Source organism: Nelumbo nucifera, chromosome 6 (genome assembly GCF_055504915.1).
Source record: "Nelumbo nucifera cultivar China Antique chromosome 6, China Antique-T2T, whole genome shotgun sequence".
NCBI lineage: Eukaryota > Viridiplantae > Streptophyta > Magnoliopsida > Proteales > Nelumbonaceae > Nelumbo > Nelumbo nucifera.
In genome coordinates this window covers 52090688-52115347 of record NC_142654.1, presented here as the reverse complement: position 1 = coordinate 52115347, position 24660 = coordinate 52090688, and the positions used below count along the sequence as shown (strand labels likewise).

Here is a 24660-nt window from a genome sequence, read left to right as displayed (position 1 = left end):
AATATGTAATGTTATCTGTAAAGACATAGACAGGTAGAGAGGCACCACTTAGTGTGCCCCGAGGTTCAAAATATCACACGAATTGGTGCAACCTGTATGATACATATCGTCGGTTTTTGAACCCACTGAAACACCTATAAAAGATATTTAGGGAGGTTTCTGGGTTTAATCATTAGACCTCCCCCTATTTTACCTAACCCTGAAACATGGAGCAGAAAAAGTTAGAAAAGGTGTATCAAACATTAGAAACATACTTTGAGCTCTGGTAGGTCCTTCCTAGATTCAATTAATAGGTTGTAGCAACATACTTTGTAGACTTTCTCTGGACCACTAATTCCCATATAGAAAGGATGTGATAAATTAGATGTTTGCTATTAACGAGTTGGATCAAATTTAGCAGTGAACTCTACCTGTGGAAACGCATAAACAGAGTTTCCTCTCACCATCTCTGTGTCAGGATTACTTGTAACCATATATTTTTTGGACCAAATTCCTTAACCTAGATTTCTTCAAAATTGTTAAAGTTGTATATTCTTAATTAACAATATTTATCAAAAAAAAAATACATTCTTAATTAACAAGTTGTCATGACAATAAGGTCCAAGAGTGAACCCAGAGAATTACCAAAAATAATCTAGACTTAGTCCGAGTATGCTAAGAAACAAGACAAAAAAGGACAAATCCATTAATTTGAGATATTTAAAAGGACAAGGCATAAAAATGCTGAAAATTGAAAGTTGATGAATCTTACCAGATTCTCCATACTTTTGTTCAACTTCCAAGAGCTGTTCAATGGCGATGTTAATTGTCATATACCTTGGTGGTTCATATTGCTTCCTACCTCTGGAAATAACCAAGGGTACAGAGAGCACACAAAAAATTACCCCACAGCATTATGAACCAAATGCCTATAAACAAGAAGGAACTAGACTGATTAGTTTCTACCTGCACAAAGATTCCAGTGATGGTTCCTTTACACGAATATCTGCAAGCATAAGATACTTTAGCAAAGGTTTCAAATAAAAGGAAACTAAAATCAAAAGCAGTTTCCAGGTTTCTTGATAAAAGACCAAAAGCAATGCTTTCTTCCCAATAAATACAAGGAAGTCGTGTTCATCCTAAGTCCTTACTACCTTGACAAATGAACCATTTATGACCAGATTTTCGCAGTTCGACCAGCAGCCAACCTCGGGATAGAAAATAGACAAAGAGCAAATTGGATCCTAAATATGCATGTACACTGGAATTTACTTTTCAAGCTTCTTTTCTGAAAGAAATTAGGTCACTGAATATTGATTAAAAAAATTAGTTCACTGAAAGGTTAAGGTGGCCAGTTAAAAGTTACAAGCAATAGCTTGTCAAGAATTGGCCTACTAATTGAATGTTTAATCCATGTAGAAGCAGGCTGAATATACGATATAACTCAAAGATTTGAAGTTTATTTCTTAGAAAGAATGTAAAATCCCAGCTGTTTCCCTAAAGAAACTATATATTATTGAACAGGTTATCCATTTCAGTTGTCTGACACATGTCAACACCAGACAGTTTCTACGTGTGTTGAGTATTAGGTTAATGTTGACATGTCTTCTGATTTAGCTCTATAATGTACATAGAGAAAAAAACATTTCTATGCACTTTATAGTGTCAACCACTAAACTTGTTCTTCTTTTAAACCTTTTTTTGATATTACGTGCTACACATTAAAGGGGGATTAAGGCGTGGGAACATAGCAGGGTGCACATGAGGTCCATTAACCTTCCCACAGTGGTGCGGCCATTAGTCCCTAAGTGGAGTAAATCTCACTAAAGCCGATTAGCAGCAACAAAGGTATTGTAAGTTTGTAACATTAGGTACTGTAACAGTGAAAATACCAACCTTCCAGCTTTGCAACCTACAAAGATGATGACTGTTAGTGAAGGGGTATTTCGGTCTTTGTACCTGTTGAGAGTGCTGATGTGTACTATTATGTTAGTTCGAGTGCCTCTTACTTAAATAAGGTCACTTATGTCTTTTCCAATCACATTAATAATATAATAACAGGTCTGGCCGAAACTAGGGTTGACTTTTTCCTATTTTCGAACCAGACCTTTTCTCTTCTCCTTCCTCTTTCTTCCTTCTTTCCTCTCTTCCTTCTTGCTGTTTACTTTACAGCTAGCAAACAAAACAGACTTCTAGGGCAGGCCGAACTTTAACATGGTATCAGAGCAACATCAAACAAATCAGACCTGCTAGAATTCTGTTTTCTGCGCATTCGAACTAGGGTTTTTCTTGGATTTCTCAGCCGTTGGTTGGAGACTGGGAAAAGGGCTGAAAAGGAGTGATCGCCCTCTTCCCTTGGAGGTTTCTATGCCTCCGGTGGTGTCGTTGGTGATTGGTTGCTGTGGTTTCTAAGCCCTCTCCTAATTAATGTAGGGCTGGTGTGTGTGGTGCAGTGGTGTTTCATTCCTTCGTGTGGTTGGCCTTCAGGCGATAAGGTAAGGAGTTTTTTTTTATAAATATTTTCTATTATGGAACACATGAGAGGTGTGGTACAGATTGTATGATGGGTTTTCAGATTGCAGTATGCTAGGGTTTATGCTGATTTGTGTGTGATTCGAAGGGAAGTAGTGTTTACTTAATGGTGAAACTTCCGGTAGCTGTAGAGTAGGGTTTGTGGTGTTACAAGTACAGCTTTCAGCCTTTGTCATTGCTGAAATCAGTGTGCAGATTTCAGTGAAGTGTCTGTGTGCAATGTGCAGTGTGTAGTGCTCAGGATTCAGTGATAAGGGAATTCGGCAATGGCAGATAACAGTGATAGTAAACCTAGTGTGATGATATCTACTGACTACCTGAATGTCCAAATGACCTCCATTAAACTGAATGGAGAGAATTATGTCCCTTGGGCCATGTCTGTAGAGGTTTTTCTGAAGGCGAAGAAGAAGGTAAAGCACATAAGAGAGGAGAAACCCCCCACTAGTTCTCAGGAGTATGAAGACTGGGAACAGGAAGATGCACAGATTATCACATGGTTGTGGAACAGTATGGAACCCAGAATCAGTGTGAACTTCATGTTTCTTGACACAGCCAAAGAGGTGTGGGAGCATGCTAAGAAATTGTATTCTGGTCAGGATAATACAACTAGGGTATATCAACTGTATCAGGAATACTTCAATCTGCAACAGGGAAATCAGAGCCTTGAGGAGTACTATGCCAGTATGAGAAATATCCATAATGAGCTAAATGTCTATCACCCTCTCACTTCTGATGTCAAGGTTCAACAGCAACAGAGAGAGCAGCTTGATGTGACTCGGTTCTGGTGGGGCTGAAGTTTGAGTATGAACCAGTACGAGCCCAGATACTAGGAGGATCTGCCCTTCCATCTTTAGAGGAGGTGTTTGCTCGTCTTCGGAGGACTTCCATTGGATCTATGGAAAACTCTAACATCTCAGATAAATCAGCATTTGCAGTGTCGAGAGGACGAGGTGGCAGAGGTGGGGCTCGAGGATCCCAACCTGGCCGTGGTGGCAGTAGTGGTCCAATGTATGACCGGAGTGGTAGTGGTGGATCTACACATATCTGTGGTGGTGGTCGTACTGGAGGCAGAGATTCAGGGGGAGCTCGTGGTAGAGGACGTGGCTCGGGTCCACAGAGGTGTACTCATTGTGGTTTGGATGGACATACTATTAACTACTGCTATGAGTTACATGGTCCACCCTCGACGTGGGCCAACCATGCCATAACTAGTGACACCAGTTCCAGCTTTAGATAGGAAAATCGGTCAGCTGACCAGATGCCTTCTACCTCTCCAGATGGTCCAGGCAAGGAGATGGTGAGTGTTCCTCGTGATGAGTATGAAAGGTTTGTTCAATCCACGTCACACCAGAACACAACTACCTTTGCACACTCAGGTATGGCTTGTTTGGCATCCACACCCAACCCCTGGATTATTGACTCTGGAGCCTCTGATCACATGACGGGAACTCCGGGTGTGTTTTCATCTCTCACTCATTGCTCAACATCACAATCTGTTACCCTTGCTAATGGCTCCACATCATCTATTCGTGGTGTTGGTAATGTTGACCTAGACCCTGTGTCCCTATCCTCTATTTTATATGTACCTAAACTTTCATTTAATCTTATGTCTGTTAGTAAGCTGACCAAGTCCCTTAATTGCTCCGTTACATTTTACCCCTCTATGTGTGTTTTTCAGGATCTCAAGACGGGGATGAAGATTGGTGGAGGGCATGAAGCCGGTGGACTGTATTATCTTGATGGTGGTGGAAGAACGTCAACGGCCCTTCAGTCATCTATTTCTCCTCTCCAGTGGCATTGTAGATTTGGTCATCCTTCGCTGAAAGTGCTGAAGTCCTTGGTCCCTTCATTGAGTCAACTTTCTGTTCTAGATTGTGAGTCATGTCAATTTGGGAAACACCATCGTGTTCCCTTTAGTTCTAGGGTTGATAACCATGTGTCGAGTCCTTTTTATTTAATTCATTTGGGGTCCCTATAAAGTGATGTCATATAATGGACACAGATATTTTGTTATTTTTGTTGATGACTTTTCAAGAATGACGTGGCTCTATTTAATGAAAGAAATAAGTGAATTATTTGCCATCTTCCAGAAATTTTATGTTGAGATCCGCAATCAATTTGGCGTTCACATCAAAATTTTCCGTTCTGATAATGGCCGTGAATACTTGTCTTCATCTTTTCAAGAATACTTGGACCAACATGGCATTATACACCAATTATCATGTACCTACACCCCACAACAAAATGGGGTTGCTGAGAGAAAGAACCGACATCTTGTAGAAACAGCACGCTCACTCATGCACCACATGAATGTTCCCAAACCCTTTTGGATTGATGCAATGCTCACCTCTTGTTTCTTAATTAATCGGATGCCCACGTCTATTCTTGATGGTCGTTCTCCTTTTAGTGTCTTGTTCCCCAACATGTCTCCGTTTCCGCTTCCTCCTCGGGTATTTGGGTGTGTCTGCTTCGTCAATAATCTAGGTCCCGGGACTGACAAGTTAGATGCACGATTCCTTAAGTGTATCTTCCTTGGCTATTCTCGGACTCAGAAAGGGTACAAGTGTTACCATCCCAGTTCTCGTCGTTCTTTGGTATGTGTTGATGTTACTTTCTTCAAGTCTACTTCATTCTTCGTGGGGTCCAGTGATGCTGCTTCCTCCACATCACCTCCTCCTCTTCCCCTTCCTGTGGCTGATCCTCCTCCTCTGGTTCCAGTTATGCCTACGTCTTTGCCTCCGATGCCACCGTCCGTTGATCGTCCACCTATCCGTCACGTGTATACACATCGCCCACGTGACTGGCTGCGCCTCCTCCGGCTTCATCACCGTCAACAGATCTGGCTCCAGATCCGACACCAGCCTCCAACTTTGATCTCCCTATTGCCTTACAGAAAGGTAAACGCACTTGCACCCTTCACCCTATTTCCAATTTTGTTTCCCTTACTCACCTCTCCGCCTCCCATCGCCAGTTCATCTCCTTGTTATCCTCAGTGGTTGTTCCTAAGGATGTCCAGAAAGCCCTTACCTCTCCAGAGTGGTGCCGTGCTATGGAAGAAGAGCTATCTGCCCTCCATCATAATCACACTTGGGACCTCACCGCTCTTCCTCCTGGGAAGCAGGTTGTTGGTTGTAAGTGGGTGTATACCGTTAAGTACTTGCCAGATGGTCGTGTTGAGCGCTTGAAGGCGCGGCTGGTTGCAAAAGGGTACTCCCAAACCTATGGCATTGACTACACAGAGACATTCTCCCTGGTTGCTAAGATAGGGTCAGTTCGTGTTGTCATCTCCCTGGCAGCTATGTATGATTGGCCTCTACATCAACTAGATATCAAAAATGCATTTTTGCATGGTGATTTGCTAGAGGAGGTCTACATGGAGCAACCACCAGGGTTTGTTGCTCAGGGGGAGGATGGTAAGGTATGCAGACTTAAGAAGGCTATATATGAACTTAAACAGTCCCCTCGAGCATGGTTTGGTAGGTTCAGTGAGGTGGTCAAGAAGTTTGGTATGAAACAGTGCCAAGTTGATCATTTTGTCTTCAGTCATGACTCTCCGACAGGAAAAATACTATTGGTGGTGTATGTAGATGATATCGTTGCGACTGGGAATGATAAAATGGGCATTGACAGATTGAAGGCATTTCTACATGAACACTTTCAGACAAAGGACCTTGGCAAATTGAAATACTTTTTGGGCATAGAGGTAGCAAGATCTAAGCATGGCATTAATTTGTGTCAGAGGAAATATGTGCTTGATTTACTAAAAGAAACAAGTTTGTTGGGTACTAAATCGACTGAGACACCTATGGAAACAAATACGAGGCTGAGCAGTGATATAGGTGAAGTATTTGAAGACCCTGGCAGATACCGACGTCTTATAGGCAAACTAAACTACCTAACCATTACTCGGCCAGATATTTCATTTGCGGTTAGTGTGGTGAGTCAGTTCATGCAGAAACCTTTGGTCCCACATTGGAATGTAGTGCTAAGGATTGTGAGGTACTTGAAAGGAGCTCCTGGCTGTGGGTTACTGTACAAAAGTGGTGGAAAACTGGAAGTAGAAGGATACACCGATGCTGATTGGGCAGGTTTCATGTCTGATAGACGGTCTACCACAAGCTATTGCACCTTCCTGGGGGGTAACCTGGTAACGTGGAAAAGTAAGAAGCAAACAGTTGTGGCAAAAAGCAATGCAGAAGCAGAATATAGGGCCATGGAACATACTGCTTGTGAATTAGTGTGGCTAAGGAACCTTCTACAGGAGATAGGATATGACATCAGTACTCCAATGAAGCTCTATTGTGACAATCAAGCAGCGGTTCATATCTCTTCCAATCCGGTGTTTCATGAAAGAACCAAGCACATCGAAGTTGACTGTCATTTTGTGAGAGAGAAGGTGCTGAATGGAGTGATAGAGACTGCATATGTTAATACAGAAAATCAGTGGGCAGACTTGTTTACAAAAGGTTTGAGTTGGGGGAGAGTGGACTACATATGTAACAAGCTGAGATTAAATGATATATACTCACCAGCTTGAGGGGGAGTGCTAGTGAAGGGGTATTTCGGTCTTTGTACCTGTTGAGAGTGTTGATGTGTACTATTATGTTAGTTCGAGTGCCTCTTACTTAAATAAGGGCACTTATGTCTTTTCCAATCACATTAATAATATAATAACAGGTCTGGCCGAAACTAGGGTTGACTTTTTCCTATTTTCGAACCAGACCTTTTCTCTTCTCCTTCCTCTTTCTTCCTTCTTCTTTCCTCTCTTCCTTCTTGCTGTTTACTTTACAGCTAACAAACAAAACAGACTTCTAGGGCAGGCCGAACTTTAACAATGACCTTGAACCTCTATCCTAGCAGGAGGTGAAAGGGTTTCGGGGGCTCTATGGCTCTAACAAGCTCAACAAGAGTGAACAAGGAACACAAAGGTGGAAACGCCCAAAGAAAAGTTCTTTCAATCAAAGATGAACATTACAAATATCTGAGCATATTTTATAGAAGCTTCATTGAAGAAGATTTTAACTTTGGCACCAAAGACCTTAATACAAAGCAATGTTTTAAAATGCGGAGGCATGACGCGAGGCGTTCCACTACCTAGAGGTGTGAGGCATAGTTCAGAACGCAAGAGGCGTAAGCCTCCCAAACACAAGTAGGCGTAAGCCTCCCAAACACAAGGAGGCATAAGCCTCCTTAAGAGGAGGGGGTTAGGTGGAGGATGAAGAGGAAGGGGGGTGGTGAGTTTCCGCTCACCTCGGAAACCTCTTCGAGGGAGGCTTGACCTCCTGAAACAGAAGATGGAGAGAAAAGAGGGAAGGGGGGGAAGTAATAAACTGGACTCAAGAAGAAGAAAATTAAGGGAGAATCATTCATTACTTTCATTATATGATGATGACCTTATATAGCTGGTCTACAGGTGTAATATCAGAGGGAATATCCTCTGATTTCTGGATAACTAACTCTGGCAGATAACATGGGTGGAATATCTTCAGGTGGCAGAGTAACCAACTCTGAGTGTAACTAATTCTGGGGCTCTACTGCCTATCTCCTTTGTCTTCTTGTGAATGGCTGATAGGTGGTGGCCTGCTCCACTCCCCTAGTGGGTTCTGGAGGGGGTGTTTGGGTCTCAACAGTTCCTCCCCCCTTAGCACTGACCTTGCCCTCAAGGTCTAGGTTGGGAAACCTCTCATTCAGCCTTAGATAAGGTTCCCATGTGGCCTCTTCTGGAGGCAGTCCGGCCCATTCAACCTTGGCTTCTGGCACAACCTGCCCTCCTCGTCGAACCCATCGGAAATCTACAATCTTGACAGGCTCCATGTAAATGTCCCCTTCATCTGTAAATTGGGGTAAGTTGGGTGAGATAGGGGTATGATTCCCCACAGCTTTCCTGAGAAGTGAGATGTGAAACACCGGGTGTAGCTTCGAGGTAGCAGGGAGGTCCAATCTGTAAGCAACAAGGCCCACTCTCTCCAGCACCTTATAGGGCCCATAATATCTGGGAGCTAGCTTGTGCCAAGCGCGTCTCATCACTGAGACTTGGCGGTAAGGTTGGAGCTTAAGGTAGACAAAATCACCTACCTGAAATCTAGTGGGTGGTGGTGAGAGTCATAGTAGGCCTTCATCTTTTGTTGGGCTTTAGTCAAGTTGGCCTTGAGCAGTCTAAGGATCTCATCTCTTGCCAGTAGGCGATTCTCTACTTCTGCCATCTTAGCCGACCCAAATTCATAAGGTAATATGGGAGGAGGTTCTCTGCCATATAGAGCCTTGAAGGGTGTCATTCCTGCTACTGACTGATAAGTTGGGTTGTACCAGTATTCTGCCCACGGAAGCCAGTGAGCCCACTGTTTGGGCTTCTCCCCTATGAAGCACCTCAGGTAGGCTTCTAAGCACCGATTAAGAACTTCAGTCTGTCCATCCGTCTGGGGGTGGTAACTTGTGGATGGGTGCAGTTGGGTTTCTTGCAATCGGAAGTATTCCTTCCAGAATGAACTCAAGAAGGCAGGGTCACGGTCCGAGACAATGGATCTTGGTGTCCCATGCAATTTTGTGACGTCTCGTAAGAAGATGTCAGCCACCGTTGCAGCGGTGTAAGGGTGAGGCAGGGCAGAGAAATGGCTATACTTGGTGAGACGGTCAACTACTACCATGATAACTTCCTTCCCTAAAGAATGGGGAAGTCCGGTGATGAAGTCCATGGAGAGGTCTTCCCATACTTGCTCTGGAATCTTGAGGGGCTGTAGGAGGCCCACGGGAGACTGTGAGGAGTATTTCTGTCGTTGACAGGTCTGGCATTCAGATACATAGTGTAACACGTCCTTGCACATACCTACCCAATAGTAGTGGCTGCTGAGCCTCTTTAGAGTCCTTAGCACTCCTGAATGTCCTCCCAAAGAGGAATCATGAAACAACTTCAATAGTTTAGTTTTGTGGCTGGAATTTGGAGCAATCACAAACCGGCCCTTAAAGAAGAGGTTTGGTCCCACAATTTGGTACCCTGCAACCTGGGAAGGGTTCTGCCTCAATTTTTCCCTAATGTCCTGCAACTGCAGATCAGTCCTTGCTTCTTGCCTTATGGCTTCAAACAAGGGAAAACTAGGCTGAGAGTAGGTTAGTTGGGCCAGCTCCTCTACCCGCGATAAGGCATCAGCTACCCTATTGGCGGGCCCAGGTTTATACTCTATTCGGTAGTCGAAGCCCATCAGTTTACTAAGCCACTTTTGCTGCTCCGAGGTGTGCACTCTTTGTTCTACTATATACTTCAAACTTCGTTGGTCTGACTTTATGATAAATTGGCGTCCCAATATATATGTACGCCATTTCTGGACTGCCATTACCACTGCCATCATCTCCTTGACATAAGTGGACTGGTTCTGGTGGGCAGCTGATAAGGCCTTGCTGAAGTAAACAATGGGCTGTCCCTTCTGCATCAGGACGGCCCCCACCCCTTCACCTGAGGCATCACACTCAATCTCAAAGGGCTGGGTGAAATCTGGAAGAGTAAGGACTGGAGGGCTCGAAACTGTTGTCTTCAAGTCTTCAAAGGTCCGTTGGGCCTCATCAGCCCAGCTGAAAGAATCCTTCTTCAACAGGCGCGTTAGACGGGCGGCCATGAGCCCATACCCCTTAATGAAACGCCTATAATACCCGGTAAGCCCAAGGAAACCCCTGAGAGCCTTTACAGTAGTGGGCTTGGGCCATTTTTGGATGGCATCTATCTTTTCTGGGTATTCCATGACCGCCCTGCTACAACCACATGGCCTAAGTATTGTATCTGTTTTTTGTCCAAAAGAACACTTGGTCATTTTGGCATGTAACTGATGTTCCCTTAGAGTGGTGAGGGTAAGTCTCAAATGTTCCATATGGGTTCCCCAATCCTTGCTGTAAACCAGAATGTCATCGAAGAATACTAAAACAAATTGCCATAAGAAAGGCCTAAAAATGTCATTCATAAGGGCCTGGAAGGTGGAGGGGGCGTTTGTAAGCCCAAACGGCATAACCGGAAACTCATAATGGCCATCATGGGTTCGGAAGGCAGTCTTGTGGATGTCGGCCTGGTGAACCCGGATCTGATGATACCCGGATCGCAGGTCCAGTTTGGAGAACACCTGTGCTTCTCCTAACTCGTCCAGTAGTTCATCAATGAGGGGTATCGAGAACTTGTCATTCATTGTAATCTGATTCAAGGCCCGGTAATCTACACAAAACCGCCAACTACCATCCTTCTTTTTTTACTAGGAGTACAGGGGATGAAAATGGGCTGGTGTTGGTTTGTATATGCCCTTTCTTCATTAGCTCTCTTACCGCCTTCTCAATTTCTAGCTTCTGGAAATAGGGGTATCTATATGGCCTCACATTGGCCGGTTTAGAATTTGGTAAGAGGGGTATCTGATGGTCATGGGCCCGGGGTGGAGGTAATTGGCTTGGTTCCTTGAACACATCACCAAACTGATCGAGTATCGATCGTAGTGCCTCGTGTTGGGCTTCCGTGGGTTGGTCACAGCCTTGATTGTTTAAAGTTGGAACTGTGGGCTGCATGCCTAAGTGCATAAATAAGGACTGTCCAGTATCCTTGGAGGCCCGTAACAAGGAAGCTACAGTATCACCTTGGGGACTTGGAGGCCGCACCCCTTGTAGATGGCAAGTCTGACCATCCTGAAAAAAGTCCATTGTCATTTTGGCCCAATCACACAGTGCCGGCCCTAGGCCATGTAACCAATGAATTCCCAGAATAATATCAGCCCTTGAGAAATCCAATGGGTGGAGATCTACCACGAAATAGTGGCCTTGTATAAGGATCTTTTCCTTCTTGCACTCTGACTTCCATTAGCCACATAGATTGAAAAGAGTGGAATGGGTTGTATAGACATACCTAGTTGCCTTGCTAATCGGCAAGTGATGAAATTCAGGGTAGAGCCACTGTCAATCAAGATCATCACAGATCGGCCCACCAACCTTCCTTCTACTCGCATGGACTAAAGAGGGTTGAGGCCCATGAGGGCGTGTAAGGAGATCTCGGCTCCAACTGAGATCAGTTCACAGTCTTCTACGTTTTCTTCCGGTTCTTCCTCTGTCTGAAGGAGAAACACTCGCTGAGCTCTACACTTATGGCCCGATCCAAACTTGTCATCACAATTGTAACAGAGGCCCTTCTCGCGCCGGGCCTGCATCTCAGCCCACGAGAGGCGCTTGAAGGGCATAGTGGGCCTGGGTAAAATGGGTTTCTGAGAATCCCCAACTTGTTTCATGGGTTGCTGTTCGGCCCGCTGGGGAGCCCTCACATTCGGGTAGGATGGCTTGCTGGTCCTGTGCATGCTATCAATCTTCTCTTCTTGCAAGCGAGCCATACCCACCGCCGCCATGACTGTCGCTGGTCGAAGAGCTCTCACTTCCAGGCGGATGTCTTCTCTGAGACCTCCCACGAAACACCCTACCAAGGCCTTCTCCAGCTATATGTACACTGGTCGCCATTCTTTCGAACTCGAGCCGGTAGTCTGCTACTGTCCCAGTCTGTTTTAGTCGAGTGAGGAGTTCGTCGTAATCCACGAACGCCATCGGCCCAAAACGGATGCACAGGGTTTCCGTGAACTCCGCCCAAGTTACCAGAGGATGGGTTTGTCGATACCACTGGAGCTAGAGAATAGCGTCTCCTTCTAGGTGAATGGAAGCGATGGCGACGCGCTGGTGTGCAGGGGTTTCATGATACTCGAAGAATCTCTCTGCTTTGAAAATCCAAGGAATGGGATCTCCACCAGAATAGTTGGGAAATTTGATTTTAGTAACCTTTCCGGCGGGATAACCCCCAGTTCCCTGGCTACCGGAAACAAAGGCATTGGCCCCTGTTGGATGACTGGTCTCGCCAGATTGTTGTTGGGAGGCGAGGTTAGAGATGTCCACCTTGAGATCCCTGAGTTCGTTCAATACTTGGTGAAACCCAATCTCAAGTTGGTCGACTCTATCTTCCATGGTAGATGATCTTATCTGCGGCATAGCTGGTCTACAACCTTGCTCTGATACCAACTTGGTGAGTTTCCGCTCACCTCGGAAACCTCTTCGAGGGAGGCTTGACCTCCTGAAACAGAAGATGGAGAGAAAAGAGAGAAGGGGGGGAAGGAATAAACTGGACTCAAGGAGAAGAAAATTAAGGGAGAATCATTCATTACTTTCATTATATGATGATGGCCTTATATAGCTGGCCTACAGGTGTAATAACAGAGGGAATATCCTCTGATTTCTGGATAACTAACTCTAGCAGATTACATGGGTGGAATATCTTCAGGTGGCAGAGTAACTAACTCTGAGTGTAACTAATTCTAGGGCTCTGCCGCCTGTCTCCTCTGTCTTCTTGTGAATGGCTGATAGGTGATGGCCTGCTCCACTCCCCTAGTGGGTTCTGGAGGGGGTGTTTGGGTCTCAACAGGGGGAATCTCATTTTTTCTTTATTTTTAATAAAAATCTTTTATATTAAGAAGAATAAAAATGCATAACATTAGTTGAAAGGGGGGGTCTTTCCTTTCCTTTGCTCTTTTTTTTCTTCTCTTTCTTTTTCTTTCCCTTCCCTTTCTTTTCTTTTCCTTTCCTTTCCTTTTTTTTTCTTTTTTCTTTTTTTCTGTCTTTTTATATCCGATACACATGAGGCGCATGAGGCGTACACCTCTAGCACGCCTCATGAAAAAAGCACAAGAGGCATACGCCTCAGGGCATGCCTCACCTGGAGGTGCACCTCCAGGCGTACACCTCCCACGCCTTTTAAAACACTGATACAAAGTTGGCTAAACAACAAAACAAAAAAAACTACATGCAAAAAGGTGAAAGGCTAAAAGTGGTAATCTGTGATGGCAGGTGTTTGTCGACCTTTGCTCGAAAATGATTGGTTGACGGACGGGTTTTGTGGTGGTGATAATAGACCGGGTCAGCGAGAGTTGTAGGGTGGGAAATCTGCAAGGTGAATTGGTGGGGAAACCTTGTAGCTTGGTCTCAAGGGCTGGGGCCTTGTGAGGCAGGTTGGTAGAACCTCGAAACGAGGCTCTCGTAGAGGGGCCTTGTGGGCTCCAAAACCTCACTATCTCTACAACCTCATGAGGCCGTTATGCTTGAGCAAACCGAGGTTTTGGTCTCGTCGATTTCTGCGGTCTCGCAGCATCATGGGATGTGAGTGTTCCAGCCTCATCTCTTCTTGCCATGTGTAGCTATGGCTCGTTCCCTTGGATCTCATGGGTTGATGTCTTGCCTGATCTGTTCTTAGCCTCGTGGGATGCATCATCCTCCTCAGGTAGACCGTAGACAGAAGCTCGACCTCAAGGTTGAGTTCTCACAGGAATCATTCTCACCATGGTAAGGGTAGAGATGCTTCGCATTGAACACAATGGAAGTCTAAAAACAGAGATGAAGTTCAACACAATAAGCATATCATTGATTTTCTCAATGATGTGGCAGGGTTTGAGTTTCCCATTCTGCAGCTTGTGAGGTTCATTGGCTGTGAAACATTCAGGGGTTAGAACAACCCAAACTAAGTCACCTTCTGCAAAGGTTAGCTTTCTCCTATGTTGATCTTTCTGAGTTTTGTAGTTGGCATTGGACTCTAGCACAAATCTCTTTATGTCTTGTGAGCATATCATCTATCTTAGCAATGGCTCTCACTGGGATTGGAAGTCCGGTCAGTTCCAAGGGACCCACGGGATTGAACCCATAGATGGTTTGATAGGGGCTTAGATGGGTGTTGCGGTGGGGGCTCTTGTTGTAGTAAGCTCTGCTAAGGGTAAGGATGTTAGAACCCAGAGAGAAAAGATAATAAGCTAAAGGTATATTCTGGAGGGAAGAGGAAGAAACCAACTCAGCCACAAGGACAACTAAGCACAACTAATCTAGAATCAAGATTCAGTTAAGTGTAACAGATCAAGACGCCAAGTGGCAAACGATTATGGCTGGTTGTAATAATCTATCACATGACCATTACAAGTCAATGAACAATATAAAAGGAAGCTCTATAATCTGACAAGGAATATATGAGATATTGAAGTGTTTTATTCCTGTTGTTAGATTGCTGTCAGCCTAGAATGCTATCAGCATGTTCTTTTCTTTTATTTGAGTTTTACTTTTAGGATGGGCCACCAGAGACCTACTTGTAATTTCATTTTTTTATTTGTTACATCATATTATTATAAAACAGAAGCTGGGCGCCGCCGGCCTAACTTTTTGACTCTCACACATCTTTCTTCCCCTTCTCTTCTCTCCTCTCTCTTCCCTCTCTCTATTCTTGTGAGAAAACATGGTATCAGAGCGCAAATCTGGGCAATAGGAGTTGTTTTTTTTCTTCTGAATCATATCCATTCAACCCAGATTTCTGATTTCCTGAACAGTAAGGACAAGAAACCCTAATCGTCTGATCAGAACTACTTCTTGTCGTTTTGTTTTTTTCTGGGTTCTTCCTTGGTTTTTAGTACCAAGGTAACCCCCTAGTAGGAGGAGGCCGATGCTGTGAAGCTTCTTTTCTCCTTTTGGCTGATGCTGTGAAGGCTTATCTGTGGTTTGCATCTTCCTACAGGTGCTGTACAGGGGTGTGTGATCCCCTTTATATCAGGTATGTGTGCTATGATTGATTGGTGTGTGAAGTGTGTAGTCCAATGGTGACTATTTTTCAATTTTCCTGGACTGGTAGTAGATTGCAGCAGTGTTCTTATATATGAACTGGTTCTGGACTGTTTACTTGCTGCCAGTAGACCTCAGCAGAGTGCACTTTATTTCAGAAGTAATTTATGGGGTTTTGTGCCCTAAGTGTGACTGTGAGAGGTAGTACTTGTGTGAGGACTGGTCTTGTACACCTGCAGCCTTTGGTTTTGACTTGTAGACCTACTTTTGCCAATGACGAATGGTGATTCTGCCTTATCTGGGGTTACATCAACCCGTAGTACAGCTGGTGTGGGGGCTGAAAGTATGATGTTTCCTATGCCAATTACTCCTTTAAACAGCCTGAATTACCTGGAGTGGGCTAAAGGTGTAAAACTTTATGTAATAGCAAGGGGAAAAGCTGGTTACATAAATGGAAGAGTGAAAGAACTCAAGAGTAGGACTGCTGAACATGACCGGTGGGACCAAGAAAACAGTATGGTGATGTCCTGGCTTCTTGTAGACATGGAATCTAATGTGAAGAACTTATGTGAGCAGACACTGCGAGTGAGATAATGGGAACAGGCCAAAACCACCTATTCTGAGCAAAGGCACGACGCCAAGATCTACCAGTTACAAGCTGAATCCTCAACCTGTAAACAGGGGAATCGAAGCTTGTCAGCCTATTATTCAACCCTTACCTCAGTATTGAAGGAATTGGACCACTATCAAGCTATAGAATGGAAACATGATGATGATGCTAAAGCCTATAAGAAGTTGGTTTCTCAGCAATGGGTTTTTGCCTTCTTGTTGGGACTAAACCCTGTATATGAACCACTTAGAGTTCAGATCTTAGGAAGTAAAGAGTTGCCTTCAATCCAAGAGATGTATGCCCTTGTTCAGTCCGAGGAAAGTAGGCAGAGTGTGATGGGTACAACTGAGGGGGAGCAACAGGTAGCATTAGCTGTAGTGGGTGGTAATAGTATGGAAAAGAAAAATGACTCTAGGAAAGTTGATGATAAGGACAAGTTATTCTATACCCACTGCCGGCGTTCAAGACATACACGTGACACATGTTGGGAGATCCATGGGAGGCCAAAGTGGGCTATAAAGAACCAAGAACAGGGTAAGGCACAGGGTCAAAAGAAGCCTAATATAGCACACAATACAACAAATGTGGCAACCCAAGAAACTCAGTCTGTTGGGGTGTCAGCAGATACTACTCGGGAATACTTCACTGGTTCTAACCCCAAGGAAGATATCATGAACTCCTTCTGTAATCATTTGGAATCATATGGTAGGGCCTTGCGCTAGATGGACAGTTTAGCTACCGGTAACCCTTCTACTTCATTTACATCTACATCAGGTAATGTAGCATCTACCTTTCATGTCTCCACTACCACCAACTCCCATGGATCATTGACTCAAAGGCATCTAATCACATGAACGGTAAGCCAAACCTATTCCAGTCTTATAACCTTTTGTCAGGAAGGGATAAGGTGAGACTTGCAGATGGATCATTCTCCTCCATTGCAGACCAAGGATCAATATCCCTCCCTCATAAACTTAACCTAAATAATGTTTTGCATGTTCCTCAACTTCCCATCAATCTTCTTTCTTCTAGTAGCATCACACACTCATTAAACTGAAGTGTGACCTTTTTTCCTGATTCATGTGTTTTCCAGGATCTAACTTCTAGGAGGACAATTGATAGAGAAAGCTTAGTGGATGGTCTCTACAATCTCAACAACAAGGCTGGTTTCTCGGTGTCATCCTCAAAGTCACATAGTCAGTCAAATAATTTTGTGGCATAATCGATTAGGTCATGTATCTTTTGAAATAGTGAAGTCTTTGTTTCCTTTTTTATTTAAGTCATGTTAAGTGTTAGATTTCCATTGTCAAATGTGTCAGTTGAGTACGCAATGTAGAACAATATTTCATTCAAGTAATAAAAGATCTAGTTTTTCTTTCCATATTGTGTATTCTGATGTTTGAGGGCCTACTACAATAACTCCAGAGGGCGGGTATAAATTATCACATTGACAGGTGATTTTTCCCATTATACATGGATATTTCCCATGCATAGAAGAGACGAAATCCCAAAGATTGTGAGAGATTTCCAGATGATGGTGTTTACACAGTTTCATGTTGAAATTCAAATCTTTCAATCAGACAATGTGAAGGAATATTTTCTTGGTGAGCTCAATGAGTTTTATGCTACCGCAACAAAACGGTGTTGCAGAAAGAAAGAACAAACACCTTGAGGAAGCCCGAGGGACGATGCTACATATGAATGTTCCCAAACATTTTTGGATTGAGGTTGTACTTGTTGCTGCTTATGTCATAAACCACTAAAAGGCCCCTCTCATCACTTATTGTTCCCTCAGTCTCCTTTATTTTCCATTCCCATGAGGGTGTTTGGTGGTTGTGCTTATGTCCATGATTTATCTCCATCCCATGGTAAGTTGGACCCTCGGTCTATTCCTTGTAACTTTCTAGGGTATCCCTCCTCACAAAAGGGTTACTGGTGCTTTGATCATGTGGGTCATAAGTTCTTTGTCTCCATGGATGTCTCGTTCTTTGAGTCTGAACTGTTCTTCCCTGCTTCTCCTTAGGGGGAGAGTATTGTGGAAGAGGAGAAGCAGGTCCATGTCCAGGTCCATCAAGCTTCTTTGCCTTTTATTCCAAATCCTACTCCTTTTCGTGTCTTTCAACATAAATGCCATAGAGATCAGCAATGTGATAAAGATGTGGAGCCACCAAACACTGAGCAACCAACACCGTCAAATTTCCAGGAGGTAAGTCCAACACCTTTTATTTCACCTGTTAATACCCTAGCTCCCATGTCGGTTGTGGATGACCTTGACATTCCTATTGCTCACAAAAAGGGAGTCATGTCATGCACTACCAAACACCCCATTACCTAGTATGTTTCCTATGGCATTTCCCCCTCTCATTGTGCCTTCCTATCTGCAGTTGATAACATCCCCATACCCAGAAATGTGGTAGAGGCTTTAAAATATCCTAAATGGAGTAATGGACAGATGCTATGAAGGAGGAGATTAATGCCCTCCGTAGGAATCAAACATGGGAGTTGGTGAATCTTCCAAAAGGGAAAGACCCGGTGGGATGTAAGTGGGTGTTTACGGTGAAACACAAGGCAGACGAGACAGTTGAAAGGTACAAAGCAAGGTTGGTAGCCAAATGATACACTCAAGTCTATAGTGTTGACTATGATGAGATGTTTGCTCCAATAGCTAAGATGAACTCAATTCGAGTTCTTTTATCATTAGCTGCAAACCTTGATTGGGAATTGCATCAATTGGATATAAAGAATGCCTTTTTAAATGGTGATCTAGAGGAGGTGTACATGGTTCAACCCCCAGATTTTTGTGCCAAATGAAGTGAAAATAAGGTGTGCAAGCTAAGAAAGTCCCTTTATGGCTTAAAACAATCTCCTAGAGCATGGTTCAGTAAATTTCATATGGCGGTTCAGCAGGTAGGGTTCAAACAATGTCAATTTGATCACACTCTCTTTATGAAGAGATGTCAGGAACTAGTGGTCGTGTAGATAGTGTATGTGGATGATATCATCATTACAGGAAATTGGAACACAAAAATACAAAAGTAGAAGGAATTTCTTGTCTCTCAATTTGAAGTGAAAGATTTGGGTTCCCTAAAGTACTTTCTAGGAATTGAAGTTGCCCACTCAAAAAGGGGCATCTTCATTTCTTAGAGGAAGTATATCCTAGATCTGTTACAGGACACTGGCAAGTTAGGTATAAAACCAACAGATACCCCTAAGGATGTTGATCATAAACTGGGAGATTGTGATGGTGAACTGGAAGATGTGAAACAGTTTCAAAGGTTAGTGGGAAGGTTTCTTTATTTGTCCATGACGCATCCGGACATTGCTTATTCAGTTGGGGGCCCGAGCCAATTCATGCATTCCCCTAAGAGACCACACATGGAGGCAGTAGAGAGCATTCATAGGTATTTGAAGAAGTATCCAGGAATAGGGTGTTGGACATATTTGTATGCCCTTAGTTTCAATCTGACTTGATGTACTTTTGATATTTAGTGTAAATAAATAAAGTGCATGTTTGATTCATGTTGTTTGGTATAATTCTGTGTAAGACCCTAAAACTGGACACTTATTGAGACTTGTATTAGTTTTAAATGTTCACAGCCATTGGATAAGTCTAGGGAGATTTATCCTGCCAAGGCTGATACTGGTGTGCCGCCAAGTGTTGGGATGGCCTGTCTCGGCCACCAAGGTAAGACCAAAGGCACATGCAGTATGGGATTACTCGAATCCTTGAACCGGACCAGATTTCCAGTATTAACCTGGACCTTGGAGACAGATGGGCAAAACTGGAAAGTTACACCTGACCCCTAGACTCGATTATGATACTTCACTAGGTGTCGGATCGGGCTGTCTTTGATATGCCAATCAGTGAGATCCTTAGCGGGGGTCAAAACCTGGGCATGTTGGGGCAGTCTGAGAATTCATCTGAGTGGGTGATCATAGTGACAGGATCAGCCCCTTTGTCGAACAAAGGTAATGATCGGGAATGCACTCTCTCTGATGGAAACCAAACTGTCGGCAGTTGATTTCAATCGTTGAAATTTTGTTTTGCAAAATTTATATATAATATATATATACATATATATTTTTGTACGGTTTCAAAACGTTTGCAAATGGTTTTAATTCTCGGGATCCATGTGAGTGGAGAGTGCAGCACTATTCCTTGCAGCCGAGGGAGAGGTCCTCTCTTGTCGGGCAGTACTTGATCATTATGGGCTGAGAGATTAAGTATAAGGCCATTTAGAATAATACCTAATGGGCTAATCTTGCACTTGCCCACAGTCCCTAGTTTTTATAAGATGGCTTGGCCCAGGGACCACTTAATGTAAGTGTTGGGCCCATAGGGTCCATGTGATGGGCTCAGGGGTTCACTGGGTTTCTCAGTGAATTCGGCTAGGCCTTGTAATGAAGGTTGGGCCGAACCCATGTGGCTGGTGTGTAGATCAATGCTTGGGTCCCACGCCATACAAAGAATCCCAACTGGGCAGCAAATTGGAAACTAGTTAAGCACTAAACACTTAATGGGCCAAAAGCCCATTTCGAACTCGGCAGATATGATCGCCCACTTATGGGGCGGATCTGGGATTAAAGTTAGCAAAAGGATTGGGCCTTTAACCTAATCCACTCTGGGAGACCAAATTCAAATCAGATTTGAATCTGGTAACCTCCTGATAAGATCAGGAGTAAGCTAACCTAATCTGCAGTTAGGATTAAGATCATCCCCTATCCAGATACTGATTTGGATTGGGATAACTCCTCATTAGAAGGTTTCTTAATCAAGAAGAAAAGAGGAGAAACCCTAAGAGAATATCAACAGTATTCGAACCTATGGTTTTGGTGCAAGAAAACTTGCAGCGAATTGAGATAGGATCTCATAATTCTCCAGAGAGAAGAGAATCAATATTCGCCATCTTCATCTCAGGAATTCTCCTCCAGCCGCCGCAATTCTCTGAAAAGATTGGATCTTTGAAGGAAAGAAATCAAGAAATCAGTTCTTGATATCAGTTTTGCAGAAAGAACTGAAAAGATTTGGTGCTCAGAGTTTCCAGTGGATTCTTGCGAAGGATTCAGTGTGTAGGACGCACTCTGCTGGTTCCATTCCACATATTGCTGTGTCATCTTCAGCAAGAGCGAATCTTGGTGTACTCTTTGGGCGTGAACACCAACTTTGGGAGATACTGCTTCTATGGATCAGGTATAATTCCTCCCTTGTCTTTTGGTTCAAATCTGGTTCGATTATGGTTCAAGTAGGATCCTTGAATATTGTATTCTAAATTTAGGGAATATGATTCCCAGTTGGAAGAAGGTAGAAAAATTTTTGAAATTCGCCCACCCATTCCGCAACCTTTTTGGCGTCCATACGATGGATCCTACCATTCTTTCATAGGGTTTCTATTCAGTAAACATAATCATTTGAGAGTGGAATTCTATACAGATGTTGATTGGGCAGATGTTGTGAATGATAGAAAGTCCATAAGCGGGTACTGTACTTTTGTAAGAGGAAATCTAGTGACATGGAGAAGTAAGAAACAAAGTGTAGTTGCAAGGTCAAGTGCTGAAGTGGAGTATAGGGCTATGGCACATGGGGTGGCTGAAGTTCTTTGGTTGAAAAAACCTTTTAGGGGAACTCGAGGTTACTATTCACAATCCTATGTCCCTCTATTGTGACACTAAGGCAGATATCAACATTGCTAGCAATCCCATCCTACATGATAGGACCAAGCACATTGAAGTGGACAAGCACTTCATAAGAGAAAAATTGGAAAAGGGAGAAATTTGTACTCCTTATGTCAAATCAGTAGTCGATCAAGACTACAATCAGTCTTGAATCCGAAAGTAAAAGAAAATATTTCAGAAGGAGAAAAGAAGAAGAAAAGAGGGAGAAAAGCAGAAGCACACGAAGGGTTTTAGAAAAAGGAAAGAGAGGCAAATAAACTAATAATAAAGCTTAAATAACAAGCTGTAACAACAAAAGCTGAAAAAACTACCAACTAACACTGACATAACTAACAAAGAATACATGTTGTGCTGCCATACGAACACAGTGGGGACCAAAGCCGTGGGGTCCACATCAATGTTCTCTACACTCCCCCTCAAGTTGGAAATAGATATTTGTCATCCCCAACTTGCATAGGTCTGCCTCTAACTTCTTCCTTGGAACAGCCTTGGTGAAAAGATCTGCGAGCTACATGCTAGAGGTGATATACGGGAGACACACTTCTTGAGATGAAACCCTTTCTCTGACAAAATATCGATCAACTTCGATATGCTTAGTTCTGTCATGTTGTACCAGATTGTGAGCTATATTAATAGCAGCCTGATTATCACAATACAGCATTAAGGGCTTCTCATAATCAATACCCAACTCTTCAAGTAATGACTTCAGCCATAGGATTTCAGCCACACCATTAGTCATCGATCTATATTCAGCTTCAGCACTAGAACGAGAAACAATGCTTTGTTTCTTCCTCCTCCAGGAGACAAGGTTACCTCCTACAAAAGCACAATATCTAGAGGTAGACCTGTCATCAGCACTCCTAGCCCAATCAGAATCTGTATAGACCTCTATCTTCATGTGATCATTATTCTTGAATAATATTCCTCTACCTGGACATCTCTTCAAGTATGCTAATATTCTCTCAACTGCAAGGAGGTGAGTAGTTCTAGGAGAATGCATGTATTGACTGACAATGCTGACTGCATAACTGATGTCTGGTCATGTGAGACAAAGATAGAGGAGTTTTCCAACCAACCGTTGGAACATAGCTTTGTCTTCAAGAGGCTCTCCACCCTTTGCACTGATCTTGTGATTCTGTTCAATGGGTGTATCTACAGGCTTAACACCCAACTTTCCAGTTTCTGCTAATAGATCTAGAACATACTTCCTTTGAGAAATAAAGATCCCATGTTTAGATCTAGCAACCTCAATACCCAAGAAGTATCGTAGCTCACCCAGATCTTTCACCTCAAACTCTTGATGAAAGAGTTGTTTAAGGGACTCAATCTCACTGTTATCATTCCTTGTCACTACAATATCATCCACATATACAGCAAGCAAGGTCAAAGAAGAGTCCACTCTTTTAATGAACAATGTATGGTCTGACTGGGCTTGTACATAGTCAAATTTTTCAAGGGTTTGTCTGAATCTATCAAACCAAGCTCTGGGGGACTGCTTTAGTCCATACAAGGCTATATTCAGCCGGCAAACCTTCTTACCTATCTCTGCATCATAAAATCCAGGAGGTAATTGCATGTAGATTTCTTCCTGTAAGTCTCCATTTAGGAAGGCATTTTTAACATCCATCTAGAACAAGGGCCAAGAATAACCATCAGCATTATGTTTCACGGTAAATACCCATCTACATCCAACCGGTTTCTTTCCTTTGGGCTGGTCAACTAACTCCCAAGTATTATTCCTCAAAAGGGCATCCATTTCAACCTTCATTGCACATTTCCACTCAGGAACTGACAAGGCTTCCTACACTGTTCTGGGAATAGGAATATCAGCAATGGATGTGAGAAAGGACTTGTAAGAGGGAGACAGATGATCATATGATAGAAACTGGGAAATGCAGTGAGCTGTGGATGTGGTGCAACGCCGTTTCCCTTTACGGACTGCAATAGGGAGGTCAAGGTCATCCAAAGAAGGTGAAGTAGCAACAGTGGAAGGTATCTCAGTGGGACTTGGATCTGATAAAGGGAATGTAGTACCTGGATATGGATCCGCAGAAGGAACTGGGGCTGGCTTGGACTGCTGATGACCAAAATCAACTTGCCTCCACCGCCTGTGATAGACTTTCAACTCCTGACACCTCTGACAACCCTCCCCATTACATCCCTCATCACTCAATGGAATGGGTAAAGGAACTTCTGATGAGTTAACGCCATTCTCACTACTCTCCCCCTAAGGAGAAACCCTAGGGTAATAGGGTACCACCTCAAAGAAAGTAACATCCATCAAGACAAATCTCCTCCCGGAAGTAGGTTCATAGCAGCAATAACCCTTTTGAGTTTGTGCATAACCGAGAAAAATGCATTTGGAGGCCTTAGGTTCAAATTTGGAACGATGAGGTCCAAGAATCTGAACAAAGCAAGTGCAACCAAAGGTTTTAAGGGTAAATAATTCTTCATCGGGGTATAGAAGGGTAAACAGAGGCTTCAAGTCAAGAACCCGTGAAGGAACTAGATTAATGAGATACACTGTTGTCAGAATAGCATCGCCCCAAAAACGGATAGGCACATTGGAGGTAAACATAATGCTTCTAGCCACCTCCAATATGTGCCTATTCTTCCTCTCGGCAACCCCATTCTGCTGTGGTGTATAAGGACAAGTACTCTGGTGAATAATCCCATGATCAAGTAGATAAGAGGTCAGTGGCTTGGTAAAGTATTCTTTCGCATTATCAGATCTGAGGATTTTGATTTTGACCCCAAACTAGGTTAAAATCATCTAATGAAAGGTCTGGGTCAGAGCAGGAACCTCATCTCGAGAACGCATAAGGTAAACCCAAGAAAAACGGGTATAGTCATCAACAAACAACAAGAAATATCTGTACCCCCCCCATAGAAGGGATGTGATACGGGCCCCAAACATCGGTGTGCACAACATCAAAAGAATTACTACTTCTTTTATTACTCAAGGAATAAGATGTTCTACAATGCTTTGCAAGCTCACAACTCTCACATCTCAAATTTGACATCTGAGCAGATTCAAACAAATTAGGAAGCAAACTCTTCAAAGACCGAAAGGATAAATGACCTAATCGATTATGCCAAAGCATAACCGGACTAACAGACTGAGAAACAAAAGACTTCTTATCTTCATGATCTTTCCAATGAGAACTCTCTCCAAGCAGATAGATCCCATTCGTCTCACGGCCAGTCCCAATCACCTTTCTTGTCTCCAAGTCCTAAAAAACACATCGGTCAGGGAAGAAGGTTATTGAACAGTTCTGATGTTT

General features: G+C 43.4%; 1 protein-coding gene across 1 annotated transcript in view; it reads right to left on the bottom strand.

Annotated features, from left to right (window-relative positions):
* Positions 1-24660, bottom strand: part of LOC104588007 (Tetrapyrrole (Corrin/Porphyrin) Methylase) — a 55496-nt gene that overhangs the window by 14288 nt on the left and 16548 nt on the right. The window contains exons 5-6 of the mRNA XM_010245796.3: positions 946-985; positions 752-843 (exon numbers count right to left, since the gene is read on the bottom strand). Coding sequence (XP_010244098.1) covers positions 752-843; positions 946-985 — 132 coding nt within the window. The remainder of the gene's footprint in view (positions 1-751; positions 844-945; positions 986-24660) is intronic.